This window comes from Sphaerodactylus townsendi, linkage group LG05 (genome assembly GCF_021028975.2).
Source record: "Sphaerodactylus townsendi isolate TG3544 linkage group LG05, MPM_Stown_v2.3, whole genome shotgun sequence".
Lineage (NCBI taxonomy): Eukaryota > Metazoa > Chordata > Lepidosauria > Squamata > Sphaerodactylidae > Sphaerodactylus > Sphaerodactylus townsendi.
The window spans coordinates 100,767,050-100,789,296 of record NC_059429.1 but is presented as its reverse complement, the minus strand read 5'-3'; the positions used below and the strand labels follow the sequence as shown (position 1 = coordinate 100,789,296).

General features: G+C 40.7%; 1 protein-coding gene across 2 annotated transcripts in view; it reads right to left on the bottom strand.

The window, feature by feature from the left end:
• ACSS2 (acyl-CoA synthetase short chain family member 2) overlaps window positions 1–22,247 on the bottom strand; it is a 49,278-nt gene that overhangs the window by 14,607 nt on the left and 12,424 nt on the right. The window contains exons 3-8 of one of the 2 annotated variants that reach the window (XM_048495923.1): window positions 18,015–18,106; window positions 12,529–12,632; window positions 11,864–11,936; window positions 10,688–10,763; window positions 7,438–7,552; window positions 3,046–3,084 (exon numbers count right to left, since the gene is read on the bottom strand). In XM_048495923.1, coding sequence (XP_048351880.1) covers window positions 3,046–3,084; window positions 7,438–7,552; window positions 10,688–10,763; window positions 11,864–11,936; window positions 12,529–12,632; window positions 18,015–18,106 — 499 coding nt within the window. The remainder of the gene's footprint in view (window positions 1–3,045; window positions 3,085–7,437; window positions 7,553–10,687; window positions 10,764–11,863; window positions 11,937–12,528; window positions 12,633–18,014; window positions 18,107–22,247) is intronic. The other variant, XM_048495924.1, reaches the window with a different exon arrangement.

Sequence of the window (22,247 nt, the reverse complement as noted above, 5' to 3'; positions counted from 1 at the left end):
CCTCTGAATACTCAGCTGAACTGAGTATAAAGGCACATTAAAATGACAGTTCAGAGTACGATTTGAGTCCAGGGTATGAGCTTTCAAGAGCCAGTGCTCCCTTGCATCTGACAACTGGAGCTTTGATCCTGGAAAGCTCAAACCTTGGAAATTATGTTGGTTTTTAAGATGCTACTGATCTTGAAGCTTGCTCTTCTACGGCAGATCTAGCTACCCACCTGAAGATAGTTTAGACCAGGGGTCTGCAACCTGCGGCTCTCCAGATGTTCATGGACTACAAATCCCATCAGGCCATGCTGGCAGGGGCTGATGGGAGTTGTAGTCCATGAACATCTGGAGAGCCGCAGGTTGCAGACCCCTGGTTTAGACATGCTGTGATCCCTTCTCTAAACCTGAAACTCTCACACACACCAGAAGAAGATCAAGCAGAGATTGCAGCTCTTTACTTGCCCTTCTTCAGGGGCTCCATCATTTTTATTGATGTATCTCTCCCCTCCCATCGAGGGAAAAGCATTCCCAAGCTGAGAGAGAGGCAGAAGCGTGCATGAACTGAAAACAGTAACAATAAGAGATGGAGTATGAAGTCAGAGCCTGCAGCTGAGGATTCTGGCGTATGGCAAGGCAGCTCCAGCAGCAAAATACAACCCTACAACTTAGCATTTCTGTATGTGTCAATTAAGTCATGAAACGGGGACATGAGGCTGAGTAAAACATCACAAACACACTGAAAAGTCTGCTATTCTAAGGCAAAACCAAGTCACCTCTCCCTAATCTCACTCTCAACTTGAAAAGGTAATCATTATATTATCTGTGAAGGGCATTAACGTCTAGCAGCTAGCACTGCAAAATGAACTTTTTCTCTTTTTGACAAGTGCAGAAATACCTGCTCCCAATTATCACTGGATTTAAGAAATCTTCTTTGAAAGTTCGAGCCCAAGGAGTCAAATTTAAAATGCCATCATTTCCAAACAGTGGCAGGACTCCTGCAACCAGGAACAGGATATCCGCAGGCAGGTTTCTGTGGGGTTCCCCCATCCTTTTGTGGCCCAGCCTTCATTACCAACAGCTGTAAACTTTTGGAAAGAAGCAATTCACCTCCCTGAAAGCATACAGGTATGACACTATCTTTTTACACTCCCATAACAATAAAACCTATGGGTTATAAAGCGCCTCCCCCTGCAATTAGCCACTCCCTAAGGCTGAACAATAATGGAACTCAAAACCTGTATAGCACCATACTCCTATATTACAGTTACTAAAGGTCTTTAAATAGACATTAACCAATAGTTCAACACCCTTTTTCCAGTGAGCTGCACAAGTAGCAAGACTGTTCCTCAGCAAGGGAGGTGGGGATGCAGACAGCAGACGCTCACTATTTGTAGCTAGACTGATATCCACTTGGTGCAGAACCTGCTGACCTAGAACAGATGACTATGCAATGCAAGTACAATGAGATGTGCATGTGCGTGGTGCTTGCACTGAGAGGGCCACATACAACTGGGCAACAGAAATTTGCATTCATGGTGGCCATACTGGTGGCTGACTCTGAAGTCCAGGCTAGGGAACCAGTAGTAGTGACTGACTCTCTTATTACCATTATCCCTTTTCTTCCACTATGAAGTCTTCTCATTTCCTCTTATTCTCATTTATAAAGGGTGTAGCTTTTTTAGGTGGGGGAGAATTGGATGCATTAATGTACCAAGGAAACAATCGTTTGAATAGTTTCAGGTGGATAGCAGGGTTAGTCTATAGCAGCAGAACAAAATTCAAGTCCAGTAACACCTTAAACAACAACAAAACTTTTTAGGGCACAAGCTCCCATACAAATGAGATCCATATAAATATAAATATATATATATATATATATATAAAGGAACTGCATAATCCAAGGTAGATTGTGCCAAGAATTAAGCTGATTTATCTGCTTATTTGTGGGAGCTGTATCTCTTTGTGTGGTCTAGTAATGTCGCAAGCAATCTCCATGCCATGCATATCTGTGCTGACAAGATGCCTTGTGCATTCCTATTGAGGCAGCATACATGCGTTGCCCACATTTGAGTGCTATAAAGAGATCACTGTCTTTTCTCCAAACAGGCATAGCATTAAACTTTCGGAAAAACAGTTGAAAAAAAGGGTATCTACAATTGGTTTAACATGGATTAGCAACAGAACTCTCTTTGAACTGAAGAACCAATGGGAAAAGTCAGTATTGTGTGTTGAAAGGTGACTCAATCTAACTTTGCTTCAGAGAAGCTTAGCACTAGCAACTGTTTTGATTGGATTAATGCTTTGCCAGCTAAGCACTAATACATAAGCCGAGAGCTTCCAGAATCAAAAGCTTTCCAGATGTTCATGGGATCATAATTATCAGCCCCTGCCAGCATGGCCAATTGGCCACGCTGGCAGGGGCTGATGGGATTTGTAGTCCATGAACATCTGGAGAGCTGCAGGTTGCAGACCTCTGGCCTAGAGCCACATTTCACCCTGTTGCCAACTAGACGCCGCCATTTTTGTATGACACCAGCTGAAGCAGAGTTGGTTCAACTGCCAGGAGGAAAGCACCAGAATGCTTGTTCATAGACTCATGAGAACTGTCTTGGGCTGAAGAAATGGATCCAAGCACAGAACTCCCAAGAGGTCCAGCATACACATGCTGTGCATTATACATTCCCATTTCAAGCAGCTCCAGCTTAATTAAGAGACAGCACACAAATGCCTCCATAGACACACCTTATACAGCTGCATTTCAAATCTGATTTACATTTTTCAGATAACAGGATATTCTAAAAAAGAAATGTTAGTACTACAACAAAGTCACTGTCCCTCTGCAATAATCCCAGGGCAGTGGCATGTATCCTGCCATGCCCTTCCATCCTTTGGGACAGTGATGTCTACAACTAGCATGCAACTGCAGGACACGTGGTTAGAAGGCCACACATTGCTGTGAAGAGAGTGAAAGAGGGAGCACGGTTAAGAGAGGAGTGCTGAAAGGGGAAAGCAGAGGAGAGGAATGTTGAGATAAAGCTTCTGCTACACAGTAAATACCTTGGGATGGACTTTCTTTGAGCTCTCAGCCTTTTTTTCCTGTTAAAAATCCACAAAGAGGATATAAGATTTGAGAAGCAGCGAAGTTGCATAGGGCTCCCACTCAATTTTATGCTAAGCTGGCATAGGACTGAACTATGCTGATGCAAGGGCCCAACAGGGAGCGCATTGTACGGTTGCAAAAGCTCTTCTTCTAGGAAGCCAGAGAACAGCAAAGTGGGGTCTGAGCCAGAGGCTGTAACTAATGAATGCCTTGCTCTTCTTCTTGGCTGGTTCTATTTCAGGATTTTCTTCCTGCATACAAAATCCACAAAAGCAATGGTTGGGCCACTAGCCTGGAGATTAAGCAAGAGTACAGGAATATTGCCGAATTAACCTATTAGTCTCTGAATGGAGATGACTGTGCAAAATGAAAAAGCATAACCAGTGGGGAACTAAAGCAAAGCAAAGGAACGCATGTAGCGGTGCTAATGAGTAATCAAAAACCCTTATTGGCACAGATATTAGTTGTGCATTTTACATGATAGAACATCATTCTACCATGCAACTTACCACTAATTCCTTAATCACGCACTGTCTTAAACAAGAAACATGAACCTTCCATATATATTTTCCGATATATATCCCACCTTGCTATCAAACTTTATCTTGACTGAATCCAGAAACCATTGAGACAATGATAACTGGCAGGCTGTGTGGCCTAGAGGAAGGGGGGGGGATACTTCCCAACTAGCTTCTGTTCACTTTTCACCATTTAGCTTCACAGGCTTGGGTTTCTCCTGGATAGTCATCCTGTCATGACAGTTAGGAAAGTTTCCTTACTCCTGCTGGTAAGGAGGCTACAAATATTTTCATACCTCACTTCCTTTATTTGTGCACTTTATGACCAGAGAAATCAATGCCTTAACTCAGTCTACAAGAAGCTTACCTTTGGGGTAGGGCAGGCTGCTAGATGAACATGCACAACTTTTAACACTCTATAAACTACATCAAGGCTTTCAGTGGTGGTATAAGCATGTTACTACACCCTGCAGTAGTGAAAACAGGGGAGATATTCCTTCTAGCTGCTCACTACACCCCACCTTGACAAATGAAAGGCTTCTGGAAATGTTTCTGTCAGTTATACCAATGAGACTGAAAAGAAGAACAAAGCATCCTCACACAATTATTGTTTCCCCAAGAAAAAATCCTGTACCATAAGCTGTAAGAAGCCTATTGGATCAAGACTTGCCACTTAAAAATATTGCCAACATCTTAATTTCCACACTACAAACATGTCTAATGGGGCAACGAGTATGGGGACTTTGGGTGAAAAAGGAAGGGACCAACAGGAATTCAAAAAGGCAACTGATTTATTTACTACAATATATTTAGCCCTCCCCTTTTGACTTGCTAGACAAGAAGCTAGTAAGGGAGCAATAGCAAATTAAACGTAACTGACAGGAAACAAGTGTCAGAGAAGTGACCGCATCTGTGGGAACGTTTCACACATTACACAAACAATGTGGAGCTTTTTTCCTGTGGCTCCATCCAAAAAGACAAACTCATGTAACATTTACAAGTGTAACATTTATAATTTAGGGTTTAATAATAGTAGGTTGAATTGTGTTATTAAATATCTGTAATATTTATTTTATATGTACAACTGGTGGAAGCCACTCTTGGCCAGCTTTACCAGGAAAGCTGTGTGGTAGAAATAAAATAAATTAACTAACAAGATTGGCATTATGTGGGAGAGGAGGGGGGCATGACACAGGTGCTGCCATCTGATAATTGCCAGCCTCAATTGGCTCACAATGGCACAGTGAATACCTGCATAACCTGAGCTTAAAGTGTTACAGAGGTACTATGGGATGAAGACATAGGAAAAGGGGCTCCTAAATTGTTGCTGGAACCCACAAAAGGAATTGCTATGAGGCTAGTAAAGGGATATTTCAATGTAATGGACAGAAAAAAGGTAATATTTCTTTACTCAACAAGTAAGTAATGGTCAACAGCATGGATGGCTGTAAAAAGGTGAAAGACCAGTTCATGAAAGATATTTATTTATTTATTTATTATTTGGATTTTTATACCGCCCAATCCCCGAGGGGCTCTGGGCGGTGTAGGTCCATCAGTAGCTATTAGTCACAGTGAGGTCCATCAGTAGCTATTAGTCACAGTGAATAAAGGGACCCTCCATATTCTGAGACAATAAGAGAAAGTATCAGCCTCCAAGGGCTATTTGTTGGCCCTGCATTGAAACTGGTTGGCCGGTGTGTGGAAAGGGATGATGGACTAGATGGAGTCTAGTTATTAAATATCTGGTCCATTGGTTTGGTCCAGCAGGGCTCTTATGAGTTTTGCCAACACCAAAAACCGAGTACTTACTGAGATAGTATGCTTGTGTACAGATTGTACCATTTCACAAGGCAAGCGGGGTTACGCAACACATTGCTTCTTCACAAAATAATTTTGTGATACATAGAAAGCTGAAGTGTCATGGAGAAAGCTGATGCTTTTTGTACTGATAAGCATTCAACCATGTAAACCTTTTCTGACGTGCTACAATCCAGGTTTATCAGTTTACCTGTTCAGTGAGAATGAGATCAAAGTCAACAACTCAAAGTTGTTGATCAACTCTTGGCCCAAGAATTGCTCACAGTGGGCATTAAGGTACACCTGCATGGAAAATTCTCTGGAAAGAGGGTCACTTGGCTGTGACAAGGCTGTGAATATACTGTCCTACAGAACAGTCTCTAACACAGAAGCCAGGCTCTGGAGACCTCTGTGCTCATGGAAACTTGCCAAAACACACACATTCCCCTGGAGCTATGACAGGAGATAACAGTTAGCACTGGGTATTAACAAAGCAGATCTGAAACTAGAAGGGTGTTTTGTAGGAGGCAATATTGACATAGGAGTCAATATTGACAATATTGACATATCACATTTATGATAAAATGGGCATAAGCAACTGGGAGCAACCCAGACAGCCTGGCTGGCAATGTGGAGTATTGCTGCCAAGATTGATTTCTACCTAGTAGTTTTCCAGCTCCACTAATAAAGTTGCTTCTTTTATCAGAACTAGGGTCATTAGAGCTCCTAGTTCTAAAACAATAGCAGAAGATCCGTGCAAACATAATGGTACAGGAAGGTACCACTGCTGGGCTGGAAATGCCTGTCCTTTGCACATATAAATTCCTTTTATTCTTTTGTGGAAAGAAGAGAACACCCTGGAATGAATAAATACACACGTGTAAGTAGTTTGCATTCTGCAAGCACTGCCACATCCTAGCAGATTAGAAAAGGAACTCCTATACCCTTCCATGTTATCATACAGTTGGTGTGGCTTGCTGTCTGTCTGAATACTGCCTGTTTTCATGAAATAAGACTTCAGTTCACTAGTTCCAAGGAAGAAATGTGAAAAGTACCTTTCTGGTAACAAGTCTATCTTGAGTATGTGTCACTACAAAAGTCTTTCCCTGTAGTGTATGCCCTGCCAACATCTAGATTAGATTACTGCATATGCTGAATGTGTGGCTTCCCTTGAAGACAGTCTGGAAGCTACACTGACTGGAAGTCTACAATGACTTCTAATTTGCTTTCGGGATCAATTCAAGATGTGGGAAAGACCTTCAAAGTCCTACATGGCTTGGGGCCTACTTACATGAAGAAGAACCTTCTCCCATATGAACCTACCTGTCTACTCCAGTAATCTTTAGGGTTTCTGATTTGGGTGTCTCTGTTGTTTGATGGCAACCCACAGGTGGCAACCCACAAATGCCTTAACTTAAATGCTGCTTTAATGTTTAAAATATTTTAACGTTTTGATGCTTGCTGCTCTGCACACCATATCTGAGGGGAAAGGTAGCACACAAATGTTTAAAATAAAGTGTGCCAACTTTTAGCTTTGCACCTGTTTTGATAAGTGACTGTTCAGATATGAAACAAATGATGATTAAACGCTGTAGATGAATTAAAAATTACATTAAAATTGAAATAAGGTTTTGGAACATAAGAAAATAGCAGGCCACAGAAGGAGAAAAATAGCCTTGTTCATGTTTACTGCTTTGCTTTCTTTTTATGAGCACTCTTTTGACATTTCTCACCCTAGAAAGAGAAAAATAATCAAAAGCAAAATTAATTGGACAGCTCCTGTCACCAGTAACTTTACAGGTACTAATGAACAGGTGCTTCAGAGAGTTACACAATCATATCACACACAGATGCAATACAAATGCTATGTGAGACAGAGTTGCATTTCAAAACACTAAATTGCGACTTGACAATCAAGTTCTCCATAACGATACCTGAAATCCCCACAGTAAGAAGACTTAGAGCCTCTCTCAAAAGCAGTGTGTATTTAAATCTCAAACAGATCTTTAGGACAAATTAAACAAAGCCACCCACCTGTACACTTTGACAGAGTCTCTTAAGAGGTGGGGATTTGCTGCTGGGCCCATCTGATAACAGTTCTTCCCTCCCTAAATGCTTGACCACAATGCACCTTTGCAGAGGAGCATCCCTACAAGGGGAAGAAAAGTGAAATCATTAGCTTGAATCATAGGTAGAAAAACATGAATGAAGGAGGATATTCCGGTTCAAGAAAACTTCAGTCTATAAGAGAAACCACAGTGTTAAGCCAAGACGAAATCTACTACAAAAAACATGTGGTTCTACAAATCAACTGATAAATGCCCTTCCAGCTTTACTCAGCAGACAATGCAGGGTGCGTTGCTATACATAGCTGAATAAGAGCAATTACAAAGCAGCAGGGATATCAGAGTCTCGCTGCAAACATTGGAGGTCCTAACCTGAGTGAATGCCCCAATCTGCAGAGACCAACATCCACTTTCAAAATTATGAAAACATTTTTGCTACACCCTCCCTAAAGGTAAATACAGGATTTCAAGACATCAGGGACCTTTGTAGCCACTCTGCAAGCTGACTACATGTATAAGCCGCTTGCCATTTTTATCCAAGGGGGGGGGGGGATCTCAAATCAGGAAGTGGAAATTAAGTTCTGTCAGTATGAATTCAGATTCTTCCAAAATCATAGACCAGTGTAAAACAGAATATAAGGTTGGGGGCACCTGCCAAGTATTGGGCAAAATGGTCCACTGATCTGCCTGTAGCTCCCCTTCTACTGCAATCATTGGGAAATCTTTCTCTAGAGTGAAGAAATGAGTGTTTATGGTATAAAAAAGTATGTTAATCAACATGATAAAAAAGGTCTGGGTAGCAAAGTTGTTGGGGGTGGAGGCAGTTTACCAGTTGCATTACAGCAAATTTATCTCAGGCATCAGTAGGTCATTTCAAAATCACACAAAGTCATGGCTTACATCATTAATCATTTTTTAAAATCTACATCATGGAGTTCACTCTTCTGAACAGTCAGGCATCCTAAGTTTACAAGTCTGTTCCTACTTTCCATCTGTTCAGCATGCCTATCTCTAGGTTCAGCGACCTCCACATAGCAGCTGTAACTTTGGTTCTTCAAGTAGGCCATGACAGTAAACCATATTTGGTTAAAACTATAACTCACGAAAAAGAGCCCTCCATGCTATGGTTTCCAATTCTGGTTTGCTAGCCAATCACAAAATTTGGTTTGTAAATTACACTAAGGCCGTTTCCGCATGGCCAGAGCAGCAGACTCCCACCTGCTTAAATAAAGTCGTGGAGCATCGGGACTGCTCACACAGTCACTGCAGAAACAAACGCGCTGCATCAATCGCTTATTATTATCAATATTCCAACAAACATTAAAGTGCAAACAGTGAATTAAAGTGCAAAAACCAACTGTGCAATGATGACATACAACTCAATACAATATACCACATAAATCACAATAGCAGCTCTTTGGTGTCGTCTTCAACAGTTCTCTTAATTTCTCAGTCCATATACATACTAGGACGAAATCTCTCTCATGAAGACTATCAACCAATTTCAACGTGCTGCGTTCAACCTGACTTGTTGTATGTCTGGTGGATAAGCGGACTGGTCTTGGCCAAGTCCAATCGACCAATGTATACACAATTAACGGATCGCGCTATTGTAACTGTTTTCGATTCGATCTTCTTCAGATTATATCACCTTGAAGGATTATCCCAGGGGTAGGGAACCTGCGGCTCTCCAGATGTTCAGGAACTACAATTCCCATCAGCCTCTGTCAGCATGGCCAATTGGCCATGCTGGTAGGGGCTGATGGGAATTGTAGTTCCTGAACATCTGGAGAGCCGCAGGTTCCCTACCCCTGGATTATCCCAACCAAGACTGTCGAATTTAAATCATAATCTGAAGAAGATCGAATCGAAAACGGTTACAATAGCGCGATCCGTTAATTGTGTATACATTGGGTCGATCGGACTTGGCCAAGACCAGTCCGCTTATTCACCAGATGTACAACAAGTCAGGTTGACGGAATACAGGGAACGCAGCACGTTGAAATTGGTTGATAGTCTTCATGAGAGAGATTTCGTCCTAGTATGTATATGGACTGAGAAATTAAGAGAACTGTTGAAGACGACACCAAAGAGCTGCTATTGTGATTTATGTGGTATATCGTATTGAGTTGTATGTCATCATTGCACAGTTGGTTTTTGCACTTTAATGTTTGTTGGAATATTGATAATAATAAGCGGTTGATGCAGCGCGTTTATTTCTGCAGTGATTGTGCACGTTGCATCCATTGACAAACTGCTCACACAGTCCCGTGCGGGCAGTCCCAGTGCTGCTGATGCCTGCAGGGGCGGCTCTGCACAGAGCTGCCCAGGGTGTTTGCGAGGCACTTACCTTTCCTTCCTACGCAGCTCTGCATGGCTGGAAAGACACGCCCACACTGCCCTCCGACCCCTGGGGGGTCGCACCGCCCTGGCAGGAAGACGCTGCTTTTGAAAACCCTCGCTCCCTGAGCGAGGTTCAAAAGCGGCGTCTTCACACCACTTGGGCGGCACGAGCACAGCACTGCTGCAATGCAGCAATAACAGCTGTGTAAACAGCGCCCTAGGGACAGTGTATTGGGCTGTGCGGAAACAGCCTAAGTTAAGCTTCCTTAACCATGGTTTGAGGTAGGCTTGCCAATGCCTGCTTCAGGTTTAAGCCCCACCCCCAATCTTGCCTCCTAGTCTTGCAGGAGAAACAGTGGGAGGTAGAAATAACATTCATCTATATGTTGACATCATGTCCAGGCAAAAACCTAGCAGTGATGTCAGCAAACAGCCCAATGCTGCATCTGCCTCTTGCCTTGCCCTCAAAGTTCCCAGGATTGCTGGGCAGCCATCAGGCACTCCTAGTTTGTGATGATGTCTGAATTGAGCCATGTTAAGTCACATTTTATCTCTATATAGTTTTTACTGATATGGGAGCATGTTTACTTCTCTGTTCCAATTAACCATTAACAGTATTTTATGCTAGAACACCGTCTCCTCCTGATTTATAAGCAGCTAACTGATCAAATGAAAACGACTGCCTAAAGCAGTTATAGGTGCTTTCAAAAGAGCCTCTCACAAGAGCAAAAGGTTAATAGAATTTCTGTAATTTTTTCCCAAATATCCATCCATACCACTGAGCTATGGCATTTTAAAGATCGTAACTGCCAACATTTACATCTACACAAAAGCAGAAGCTTCCAACAGGAACCACTTCATTCCAATGGACTTACTTGTCTTTACATTTCTGCAAGGCTTCATCTGCTATCTGCTTCAGGTTAATTAGCTTATCACCTCTATAAAAGGCATCTACAAAATGGAAAGTAAATCATTAAACTGGCTTTCCAGAGCAGCCTGCAAGAACTTGAAGGTAGTTAAAAGAAAAGGAACCATATGGACTTAAAGAAAAGAAAAAAGAGTATAAACAATTAAATTAACTTAAAGGAAAGTTTGCAAATAAAGACAATCAATAGATGCCTCTGAGGAAATCAGTAAAACTTCATCCATGGAAGGGGCTCAAGTGAACAATACTTGGAATATTCTTTAGGGAGCAACCAGAAATCTGCATGGCCCAAACAGCCCTTTGCCATGAATTGGTTCTTTAACAGAGTCATCACTGGGACATAAAAATATGGGGCAACTGCCAAAGGTCTAATATGTAAGCTCTTAAAAAATACTTTCTTAGGAAACTAAAAGGCACAGTTGCAACTGCCAAGTTACTAGACATCACAAAAATGCCGCGGGGCTTTTTATTATTATTATTTCAGTATGGCAGCCGAAGTGGAATGTCTAACATCACCATCCCCAAAGCAGCGTTAAAAGCAAGGCTAATAAACAATCAATTTCAAATACATGTTGGCAATAAACATCTGAGGGAGTCACCGAATAAAAAAGTAGGATACTGTTTTAATACAACATCATCAATAACTACCAAGAGCTTCCAAGGAATAGTACTTTAACAGTAGAGAAGCTAGGTCAGCAGGAGGTTTGGGGAGAGAAGTGCAACTCAGCGCTTCAGGTTTGGAATGAGGGCAAAGGTTCCATCCTTTAATTATCCATTTCCTCTTCTTGAACGCATGGATCTCTGAAGAATATAATTTTTCTAGTACTGGTGAGGGTTCACTTCTACCTAGAAGCAAGACTTTGTTTCTTCATTAGAGTTCCACAAGTTGCATTGTCTGAATTGTATATTGTTATGTACTACTACATGGTAAAGGGCTGTTGGGTTAATGAAGTCTGCTTTCAGAGCCAACCTGGATGCAAAGCAAGGCTTAAACATGCTACCCATCATCCCCTTCTCCCTCTTCCCCTAAAAAAAAATCCAGTTGCTTGAATGTCTTTTTCCTCATTAACTGTTAATCCTAAAGCTTGAAGTATTTTGATAACTAGATTTAGAGGAGGCTTTTTACCTGCAGTAATGAGAAGAGAACAGTGAGAATCAAGAATCCTCTCACAAAGAGATTCTGATGAAAAACCTGCGAACTGACAAGACAACACAATCACTCAATTCAGTCACTGAAATGAAACCATTTTTAATTACAGTTGCAAACAGGAACACTCTCAGTACTAGCACTCCAGACTAACTAGTAATTTTCACATTTGTGCTGTGGGGAATCTTAAAGCCTCTTGGAATTTTTTCAGCCGTTTCTCAATCCAAATTTTAGTGATGAAATACAAGGTTCCCAGAAAGATTGACTGCCACAATTTACCTGCCCAGGGTAGAAATTTCAAGCCCAAATTTCCCACCCCTAAGGAACTGGAAAAAAATGGTTGTAGGAATTCCCCCTAGTCTCTATAGTAAAGATCACTGAAACTAGAGAGGAAGCCTAAAGCATCACCAAGAAGTGAGAGCACAAATTCCCCAAAAAGACTACCCAGCCCGCTGAGGTTCTCCCTGAAAACATAAAATGGTTACACTAGCATCGGCTCAGTCAAAAGGAAGATTCCAAACCAAAAAACAAACAAATCAGAAACATCAAATTAAGTAACCAGCTTTATTCCACTAGTTATCTACTGCGGCTGCAGTCCATTTCAATAGGCAGTTCATGGCAGAACTGACACCAAAAATTCCTACCACAATGGAATGAAGTGCTCCAATTCTGGCACAAGCCAGCATAGCTATCACCAGTTCAATAATCATTGGCATGTAGATAGAAACTCTATCTCCTTTCTTCACACCTGTGGAAAAAAAAGAGAGATGGTGTTTCTCAGACTAATCAACTATACTTTGTCTCACCAAAAGAAACAAAAACTCCAAAATTGTTAAACCCATTCACCACATGCTGGACCGTCTTTGTTTTAGAATGCTCCATTTGGGTCTTAGTGCCTACCTAGGACTGAAACATCATTCTACCAACCAACAGTGCTGTTCCAAGTCCTTCTATTTTAACAGAATGAGTAAGACCCAAAAAGGAAAGTGAATGTTCTGTGGCTCCTCATGCTGGGTATAAATCAGAAATCATACATCTGGAACCCATGATCAGGTGATGTAACTTTATTAATAATTTAATATTTTAATTAGATATAGGTTATTTATGGTTTTCACACTGTTAGCCACTCTGAACCTTGCTTTAGCCAGGAAGGCAAGATAAAAATATAATTAATTAATCAATATTAATTATACATTTAATTAATTAATAAATATTAGTATACATTTTCGAAATTAATGAACGTGTGAGAATCCCGAACAGTGAGGAGGCAAACACTGTTAAATCTAGAGTTTTATCAGATTAAATATACAATGTTTAAGTTTAATACCTGGACCTGTTGCCCTACCCTTTCTACCCTGCTTTATGGAATAAAAGATTTAATATGATTTTTCTAGTTCATACAATATATATATATACTGGCAAATGTCAGCTCCTTGCTGACCGAGACCAGGAACTTCTAAGACTCAAAGAGCAATTATATAATACCCACAATGCGGCACGTTTCATGGCCCTGGAGAACAAGGCACAGAAACGAGAGGTCAGTCATGCCGCCTGTCTCCACGAAATAGCTGCCCTCAAACAACAATTGAACATGCAAACGGCAGTAGTTGCCTCCGTTCACCCCGAGGGACTCTTGGGCTTCCTCGGACATAATTTCCAGGACAGGCCTGAGTCACAGAGTGATTCCTCAGCTCCCCAGCAAGTGTTAGAACCCAGGGAGTCCCCTTGGCATAACCCTGCCATAAGAGCAGAAATCTGGGCTAAGCTAAGGGACCTAGATACAGACATGACCCTATGTGACAAGCAGCCCACAGAAATCTTGATTTAATTCTCTCCCTAATGTCCTGGAGAAACAGGCCCAGAAGGGGCCCAAACCTGTGCTCTCTCTCACCCATTCCGAAGAATTAGGTAATTCTTGCTAGGGATGCGCAGGTTCCACAAGGCTCCAGCCAGAGACCACCAGTGATCACTGGCAGAGAGTTGAAATAAAGGCAGGAATAGGAATCCAAGGGCTAGAGAAGCCTGCCACCCAGACCCAGAGACCTACACACGTTCTCCCAGATTCCCCTAAGAGAGAATGGGAAAGTTGGCAACACAAGATTGAGAAACTGGAGAGTCTCATTAGGAGGCAAAATAAGATTAAACATTTGGAACACTGCATTAGGAAACAAGATTTGGAAATTAAACAGCTCAACAAGAGCTATCGGAGCTTGGAGAAAAAGTAACAGCTTGTCTCAAAGACCAAATGCAAACCCAGAGTGAATTTGGTAGAATTAAGTCAGAGTTAAAAACCTACAAGGCAGAAACTGCTCAAATGAAAGTTGATTTACAAAGTGCAGAAATTAAAATAAAATTTAAAGAAGAAAGCAACAGGAAAAATAATGAAGCCAGTAAAGCTGAGCCACTCCCAAGTCCCCCTCCTTCTCAAGGAGATGAGAGGATGCTTGCTGCTTCAGTTTCCTCAAAGTAAAGACCAAAAGAAGTCATAATAGCCTCTGAGAATGTGCAAAGTTCTGAACTCAGGACTCCAGATAGAGTACAGTTGGTTGCAGATGCCCCTGGAAAGGCAAGCCTCAGTGACAGAACAAAACAGGAATAAGATAGCTGTTCCAAGGAACCTAGAATGTCTGACAAAAATCTAGTGCCAAGAAAGAGCACTTTAATTATCCTTGTTACAGCTGAAGGAAAGAAAGAGAATTGGGAAACATGTTTGAACCTTTTAAATTCTGTAATCTCTGACTACAGCTCAAAAGTAGAGCCTCCAGTTTCAAAGGCAGTTATTCTTGGGAAATCTAAGGCGAGCTCTCTGTTTCCAAACTGCTTTAGAAATGGGACATAGCCAATACTGAACCACACCTTCAAGTGATAAGAGACTACAAGACTCATCCACCTGATTAACTGATCTTACACAGATAAAGGGGGTGAAAGGGATTAACTTTTTTCCCCAACTGTAGCAAGAAGCTCCAGATTACCAGCCCCACCTCTTTGGATTTGTTTTTGCTCTGTTTTTGTTTTATTTTTGGCTAAAGTGAAATGCCTTTTACTTTTTATTTTTCCTTCTATCAAAACATTTGATGTGTTTTTTTCATGATTATTACTGATTCACAATGCATTGTTGATAAATTTTGATTTAGCCTTCACATTAGAAATGCATGCCCATAATTCTTACAAGCCAGCCCACGTTAGAAGGCAGGCTCAGACTTCTTGGTGCCTACAGGACCTGCAACGAATTTAAGCGATGCAGTTTATTTGTAGCCAACTTACCGTACATGTGTTTGCCCTTCTACCCATAAGGCCTACACCCTGCCCTGATCTAATTTAATTTTTTTTCAGTTATGGTGCTAGCCTAAATTATTGTATTTGTTTCGGCCATTTTTTAACTGTGTCACAACCGCAAAGGTTTTTTTGTTAAATTCCAAGTTTTAATCTATTTTACTACTGTCTAGAAGGCTATGCCATTAACGTAGCAGCCTCCATTCAGCACTGCTATTTACGGAACGCTTCGCAAACGGAGTTCCCTTTTCAGGCATGCCCTTAACGGCCTCTGCCCCTACCTTAACCGTTTTTAGTCCTAAGCTACAGGAACCCAGATGCCAGTTGTCGCCATTAGGGAACCGAAGCAAGCAAGCAAGCTCCATTGCAATAGACCCTCACTGTTGCTGGACTTTACAAATGTCGCTTTATGGAACCTGTCTTTGCACCCCTCCCACCAAAGTGTTTGCAACTACGCAACTGTTCCAGCTGATCGCTGTCGCCTCGTTCACTTTTTCATCAGCAAAGGGGGTGCCTACGCAGAACTTTTGCCACGAACTCACTTGTACCGTTTGCTGGACTGTTGCAACAGGCTCCAGAGCCAAAAACACGAACATTATTCAAGTTCTCTTCTCAACAGTTTTGCCATTTACACATTGGTTCCTGATTAATAAAAATGTAGGTTTGTTTATGTATTGTGTCAAATAATTATTGCCTTTTTCAAATTGTATACATGAATGTATTTTCCGTTTTCCTTCTTTCTGCATGTCTCCTTCATAAGTTTATTGTTCCCTTGTGTTTATATAACCGGTTTTAATTAATATTAAGTATACCTTGCAGTTTAAATGCTTTCTCCACCTATCAATTTCCTTTCTTTTTCTTATTCTCCTGAAAAGTTAGTTAACTGCTTGATTTAATATTGTTATACTCCCTTTTTCTTTCCCTTCCCTTGTTGTTTTATTAGTTTCCTTATACATATTTGTAAGAATTTAGATAAGTTCTCCATTATTATTTTAGTTAGTTATGCTATGATAAGGATATGTGTTCTTTACTCACTCCTGAAGGCAAGGATTCATCCCCATGGTTACTTAGGCTTCTAGGAGAGGTGGGCTCTGATAAAGAAGGGAGACCCACTGAGGCAACCCTCTTCCCGAATCCTTCTTTTCCTTATTGTGAAAACTCCATCGCTCCGCTCAGTCGTTTTCAAGGGGGGGAACTGTTGCCCTACCCTTTCTACCCCGCTTCATGGAATAATGGATTTAATATTATTTTTCTAGTTCATTATATATATTTCTACTTCATATATATATATACTGGCAAATGTCAGCAGCCATTTGTGTGTAGCAGAGTGTCCAAACCAGAAACAGGCCAAGCGTGAAAAAGGCCTGTCAGCAAAATTAAACCACTGAAAGGGTTAATCCAATCAGCAGAGACTGGAAGCCTTATGGACATATCTTTGAATACTACACCCTGCCAAGGTTGATACAATACAAAGGCTCTAGGAAACTCCTTGCCATAAGGATTGCATCTCACTGCCTTTAGCAACCAACTCCTTTACAATTGCTCCTTCCCTGATCAACTCAAGCCTCAGCCAAATCTACATGACATATCTGGACAGAGACTCATAAAAGAAACTCTGCCCAAGCCATTTAAGGCTACCCCTGATTTAATCACAAGACAATTGGTCCTATTGTCCCGATATTTAGAAATCAATCAGCTCAACCCAGCAATCCCAGCATGGAAATCCAGAAATTTCAGGAAGAGAGCTCCTTGCTCCTGCCCCAGATTACGCTATGGGGTATAAAAGTACAGTTTACCCCAAGTTCCAAGCTCGCACTCTCTCTCTCTAGAGCTCTAGAGCTAGCTGGCTAGCTAGCTAGCGCCTAGCGAGCTCGCTGGCTCATTCCAGCTCTTTACTAGACTGAACCTCTCTTGTGTCCAGTTGGTTTTGAGTCACAATATTGTCCTTCACTTGGATTCACATGCTGGTCATATGAATCCTTGCCTTCTTCAGGAACCTCTTATCTGAACCTAGGTAATATATAAGTCCCCGCTGCTCCCCTCCTAATCTTTCATCCAAACCTATCCCCCTCCCCCCCTCACTTATATCTCTTAGTCTCTTTGTCTTACTGTATGAATGTTTTTACCAAAAATCTATAAAAAATATTTAATTCCATTTTGGTCTCCTGGCATTCTCTGTAGAACATTTCAAAGCCATTTTCTGGTATAGTTGTTGTAAAGATCCCTGCGCTAACCTACCTCTCGCTGCCAAGCTGAGTTATTCCCCATCGCTATTTTAAAATGTTTTCAACTGTTGAGCTAGCGTAACAGACCAGAATTGCTATATTTGCTAAGGAACAATGTCATAAAGTTCAAAGCAATATGGCGAGACTAGCTTTTGAGTTTAAAAGGTCCAAAAGTAGAGAGCAAATCTCAGTAGGATACGGCTTGTATATTGTGTTTAAAAAGCACAAAACGAAAAATCTACTAAAACCAAGAATCTTCCAGATAGTATCACATTAGCTGACACATTTAAAGTGGGAATCTAGCATCATAAATCCAGTATATACTGATGCTAAGTCATAAGGGTTCACAAAAAAAAGTACAATTATTCTGACAAAACTCCAGAGCTCCTGAAACACCTCTGAAGCACAAAATAAGGTCGGGGACAATGCCGCACCAGCCTCTTCAACTCCCAGCTGGGAGGGCAGGCATGGGCTCTGCTGCCCAAACTGCACTTCCTTGGAGCACGGCCCTTGGTCATGAATGATCCCTCTACTTCCACCACCCCACCTCCAAGCCTGGGAGGAGAAAAGCAGGCCATCATGGTCACTGGGATGTTCATATGTGGAAGATATTTTGTGGACTCCCATTTTACCTTGCTCCTGAAGAACATTGGCAAACTGACAGACTTTACACAGCAACTCATTGTACGTGATCTTCATGTTATCCCCTGGTTCATTTCCTTCCCTAAAGGAGGCAAAAAGAGATTAATTATACATTCAAAGTGCTTCAGGGCCAACTTGTGATTTTACAGTCTAGATAGTAAATACCATTCATATTTCTCTAAGAATTACAGAATGACCAAAACCCACGCACCACAAACAAGGAAGTTTCTAAAATGATATCCATCATGGAACAAGGCTGATACTACCTTAAATACCATTAAACATCTCAGTGGAGAGGGAAAATTAACCTCCATTGTATGGATGTGCTTTAGGAAATTCATCCTAGATTTTCAGAGTAAATAAGTTATGAGGATTACTGTAGGGTAGATTACTGTAGAGTAGATCAAGTACAGTTTCTCAGGATTTTGAAAACGGATTGCAGGATCTTTTTCACCTATGGCCTACAGAAGTTGCTCCACTGGTTTAGCAACAATCTTCAAAGACCGCCTTAGCAAATCCAATGCAAACATTTGCTGCTGAAACTCACATAAGCCACAGGACAGGACCAGCTGGCTACCCATAGCTTGCCTATACCTAAGAGAAAACTAACATTTAGGAAGAAAGTTATAAATTGGCACCTTAAACCATGTGGAAGGTATGTAACATACAAGGCAGCACACATTGGGTAAAGCTTACAAATAGCTTCCTATCTGGTTTTCTTGTAAACATGAATCAAACCATTAGTCCACAAAGGTTGTTATTGTCTATGAAGACTGCCAGGAACTCTCCACAATCACAGGCAGAGGTCTTTCACATCTACTTACTAGACTAGAGCCAGGCTACTAGCTTTTGTATTAGCAAGATCCCTTTATCCTTCAACTGTGCCATGAATTCGAAATATACCAGAGCATTGCAAAAATGGTACTGTTAAAGACTCTGAGCTGTTCAGTTGTTTTTTTTAAAGGGTGCTTAAAGTGTATGGGGGTGACATGTAGAAAGTTATACAACAATACAAAAGAAAATGGATGAAGAGAACTTTCTCTTCTATTCCATAGAACACATGGGCACCCATGAAGTGGACAAGCAGTAATTTCATGATGGACAGTATTTCCTCAAAGAGTGATTAACCTGCAGAATTCACTGGTACAAGATTAAGTTCTATTCACTAATTTAGTTAGCTTTAAAAGGAGATTAGAAAGATTTATGAAAAATAGGTCCATCAGCAGCTATTAACCATGTTCAGTAACTATTAATCCATGTTCAACCTTCAGAGTATCAGTGCTGGGGACACCATCAAGGTAGATCACTTGCAGCACCAGGGGTCGAAGACCAAACATTGAACGTGACAAACCACACTTTCAAATGCTGTCATCTGGTGGTGGTCCATTCACAATAAGGTTTCTAGAATAGTAAGGGGAAAATAAAATAGGGAGAACTGAAGAAGCCAGGAAAGCCCCAGCTCCAGTAGACCAGGGCTGAAAATGGCACTTGAATGCAACAAGATGTCAGTATGGAAGGAGCAGGCTATGGGCTGAACAGCTATATGATATATCAATGAATGCTTAGCATGCTTCCTCCTAAAACACTGTATGTCTACCTGTCATAAAGAATGACATTGTTGCTCTTGCAAGACATAAATTAGATGGGGAAGAAGAACGCATAAGATGGGACAGAGAAAGCCACTAAAAATAAGAGAACTAAATTCCAATGCATTGCCTGGGTTGAGAAGAACTAACAGCAACACAACTGAGAAAATTTAAACTTTCCTTTCAGAAAACTTGTATCAAGACTACAGGTTCACTTCTGCTAGCTTTAAAAGGACACTGAAGTGTTCGCTAAGCATACTTATGCTACAATTAGTTCATTTAAAAGCTTCAAAGCACTTTTTTCCTTCTCACCTACAGTATACCAATTTAAGATTATTCCTGAGAGGCACAAAACAAAGCAAACATAAAACCTGCATTAGCAACCATGTCATATCTTAAAAGGAAGATTAAAGATGCTAGTATAACAATGTAATGGCAGTAATTCCAAAGAGTTGGTAGATTTTCATTTCTAAGTAAATAAAACTACACAGTTACCCACCTCAGTCTACAGGAAAATACATATAAACTGAATTCTAATTTTGGCAGTGGCATGAAAAAAAAACCCACTGCCCATTATGACATTTGGAGGGTTTTTTTCCCATTTAAAAGGTGTTGTTTTTAATGAATTAGAAGTCATCTGCCACCTCAACATTTTGTTCAAAAGGCATTTCGGTTCTCTGAACTCAAAACAGAGACAGCAGATCATTTCCACTAAGTTTTAAACAAAATCTGTAAAGAACATGAAAGGAAGGATTCTCAACCTTCCTTATGCTACAGACACAAATACAGTAAGAACAGCAAAGATTTATGTTCTTAAAGGAAATGTTTTTTGTTTTTATGTTCTTAAAGGAAACCTAAACAGCAAATGGGGGAAAAGTTTTTTGAGCTATAGCTAAAACTGACATTTTCATTATGGTAGCCATATTAACTGATCCATCCAAGGTAACTGAACCTTCTGCAAGAATTCACAAGTTATCACAAGCCAAGAATCTTTCATGGAAGTATTTATAACAAGCTGCTGCAGACCGTGACACAATAAATGAACAAGATACAACATGTCTTACCCTGACACTTAACGATAAGCAAGCATAATTCAATTGTCCTTTGCTAACAGGACTGCTAGAAATCACACGGTGAAATCTTGAAAATTCTCAATCATCAGTTAAGTGGCAATATTCCAGCTGAAGCACTAAGATTCATGTTTAATTCATGTCACGCAACAAAATGGCAGCAAATGCCTTGCCCAGTCCCTCATACTCCAAAGCAATCTATTTGTCTCACGTTAGGATAGAGTAAGAGAGTAATTTGTCTCACGTTAGGATAGAGTAGTAAGAGAGTTAATAAGAAATGGATTCCACCTGACACTTCACAGAGAGTCCAGCTTACCTACACCAAGAAACACAGTTGGCACTAATGCAACAGGTCTAATATGTTGCTCTAATATGTTGCCCTCAGTAGCCCACTCAAAGAGGAAGGAGCTTTGCTTCCACCAATGGAATGGTACTTCTCGCCAAAATAATGCTCACAAGGTGTACACATGAGTGTTCCTGCTGTCATATAGATATATTCGTCCCAAACAAAAAAATACATAGGACATCTGTATTTGCATTATTAACATCATGGCATTCTAGAATATACACATGCACAAAGAAAAACACAAGAGACTGTTCTTGAAAACTCAAATTTGAAATGTTGTGGCTTTGTCTGCTTATGGAATGAAAAAAGAAATCTTAATTTCTTCAAACCAGGACTTCTATCTATTATGTCAGGGATGACCTTCTTAAAGCAAATAGATGTCCAGGTTCAGAGCAGCTTTTACAAATGCCTTTGGCATGCTCCACTAAACTAACAATAACTTCCAACTTTTAGAATATTTTATCTCTTAGGAGTGTCATCACCCAGAACTAATAAGAGCTGAAAGCTGAACCAGAGAGGCATGGCCTTACACACTCCAAAGTCAGAGGGCAGAATGTATTTGTAAACACAGAAAAGGAGTTTGTAAATTATCTGTGAAGAGCTTAGCATTAAGAACTTTAAATGCTATATTTATATTTTAATGTTTGGCTAATACTAAATGATTTGTTTCAACCAGAGCTGGACAATACATTCCCTCTCAAAATATCCAGGCTTTCTCATAATAGTTGTGCTGGTATTTGTCTTTTTGAAAATACAAATTAGTATATAAAGTTAAATGGAAGTAGCCTGCAGGGGAAAACACACTGAGAAAACAGGGCTCTATTTTTTCACTGACGGACTTTCCTCCATTTTTCTAATGAAAAAACTGGAAAGTTTATTTTTCATACTCAAAAATCATACCATGAAAAAGTCCTCAGACTTTTCAACTTGTCAAATGAAAAAATTGGGAAATTTGGGGAAGTACTGAAAAAAAACCTGAGAAATATCTTCATTCCTCACTGAGGAATAACCTGTAAGGCTGAACACACTCAAACAAAGGCCTCTTCTGCACAAGCAAAATAATGCGTTTTCAAACCACTTTCACAACTGTTTGCAAGTGGATTTTGCCATTCCGCACAGCTTCAAAGAGCACTGAAAGCAGTTTGAACTTGCATTATTCTGCATGTGCGGAATGAGCCAAAGTCGACTTTATAAAAAAGGAATGAACTTTATTGATTTGTG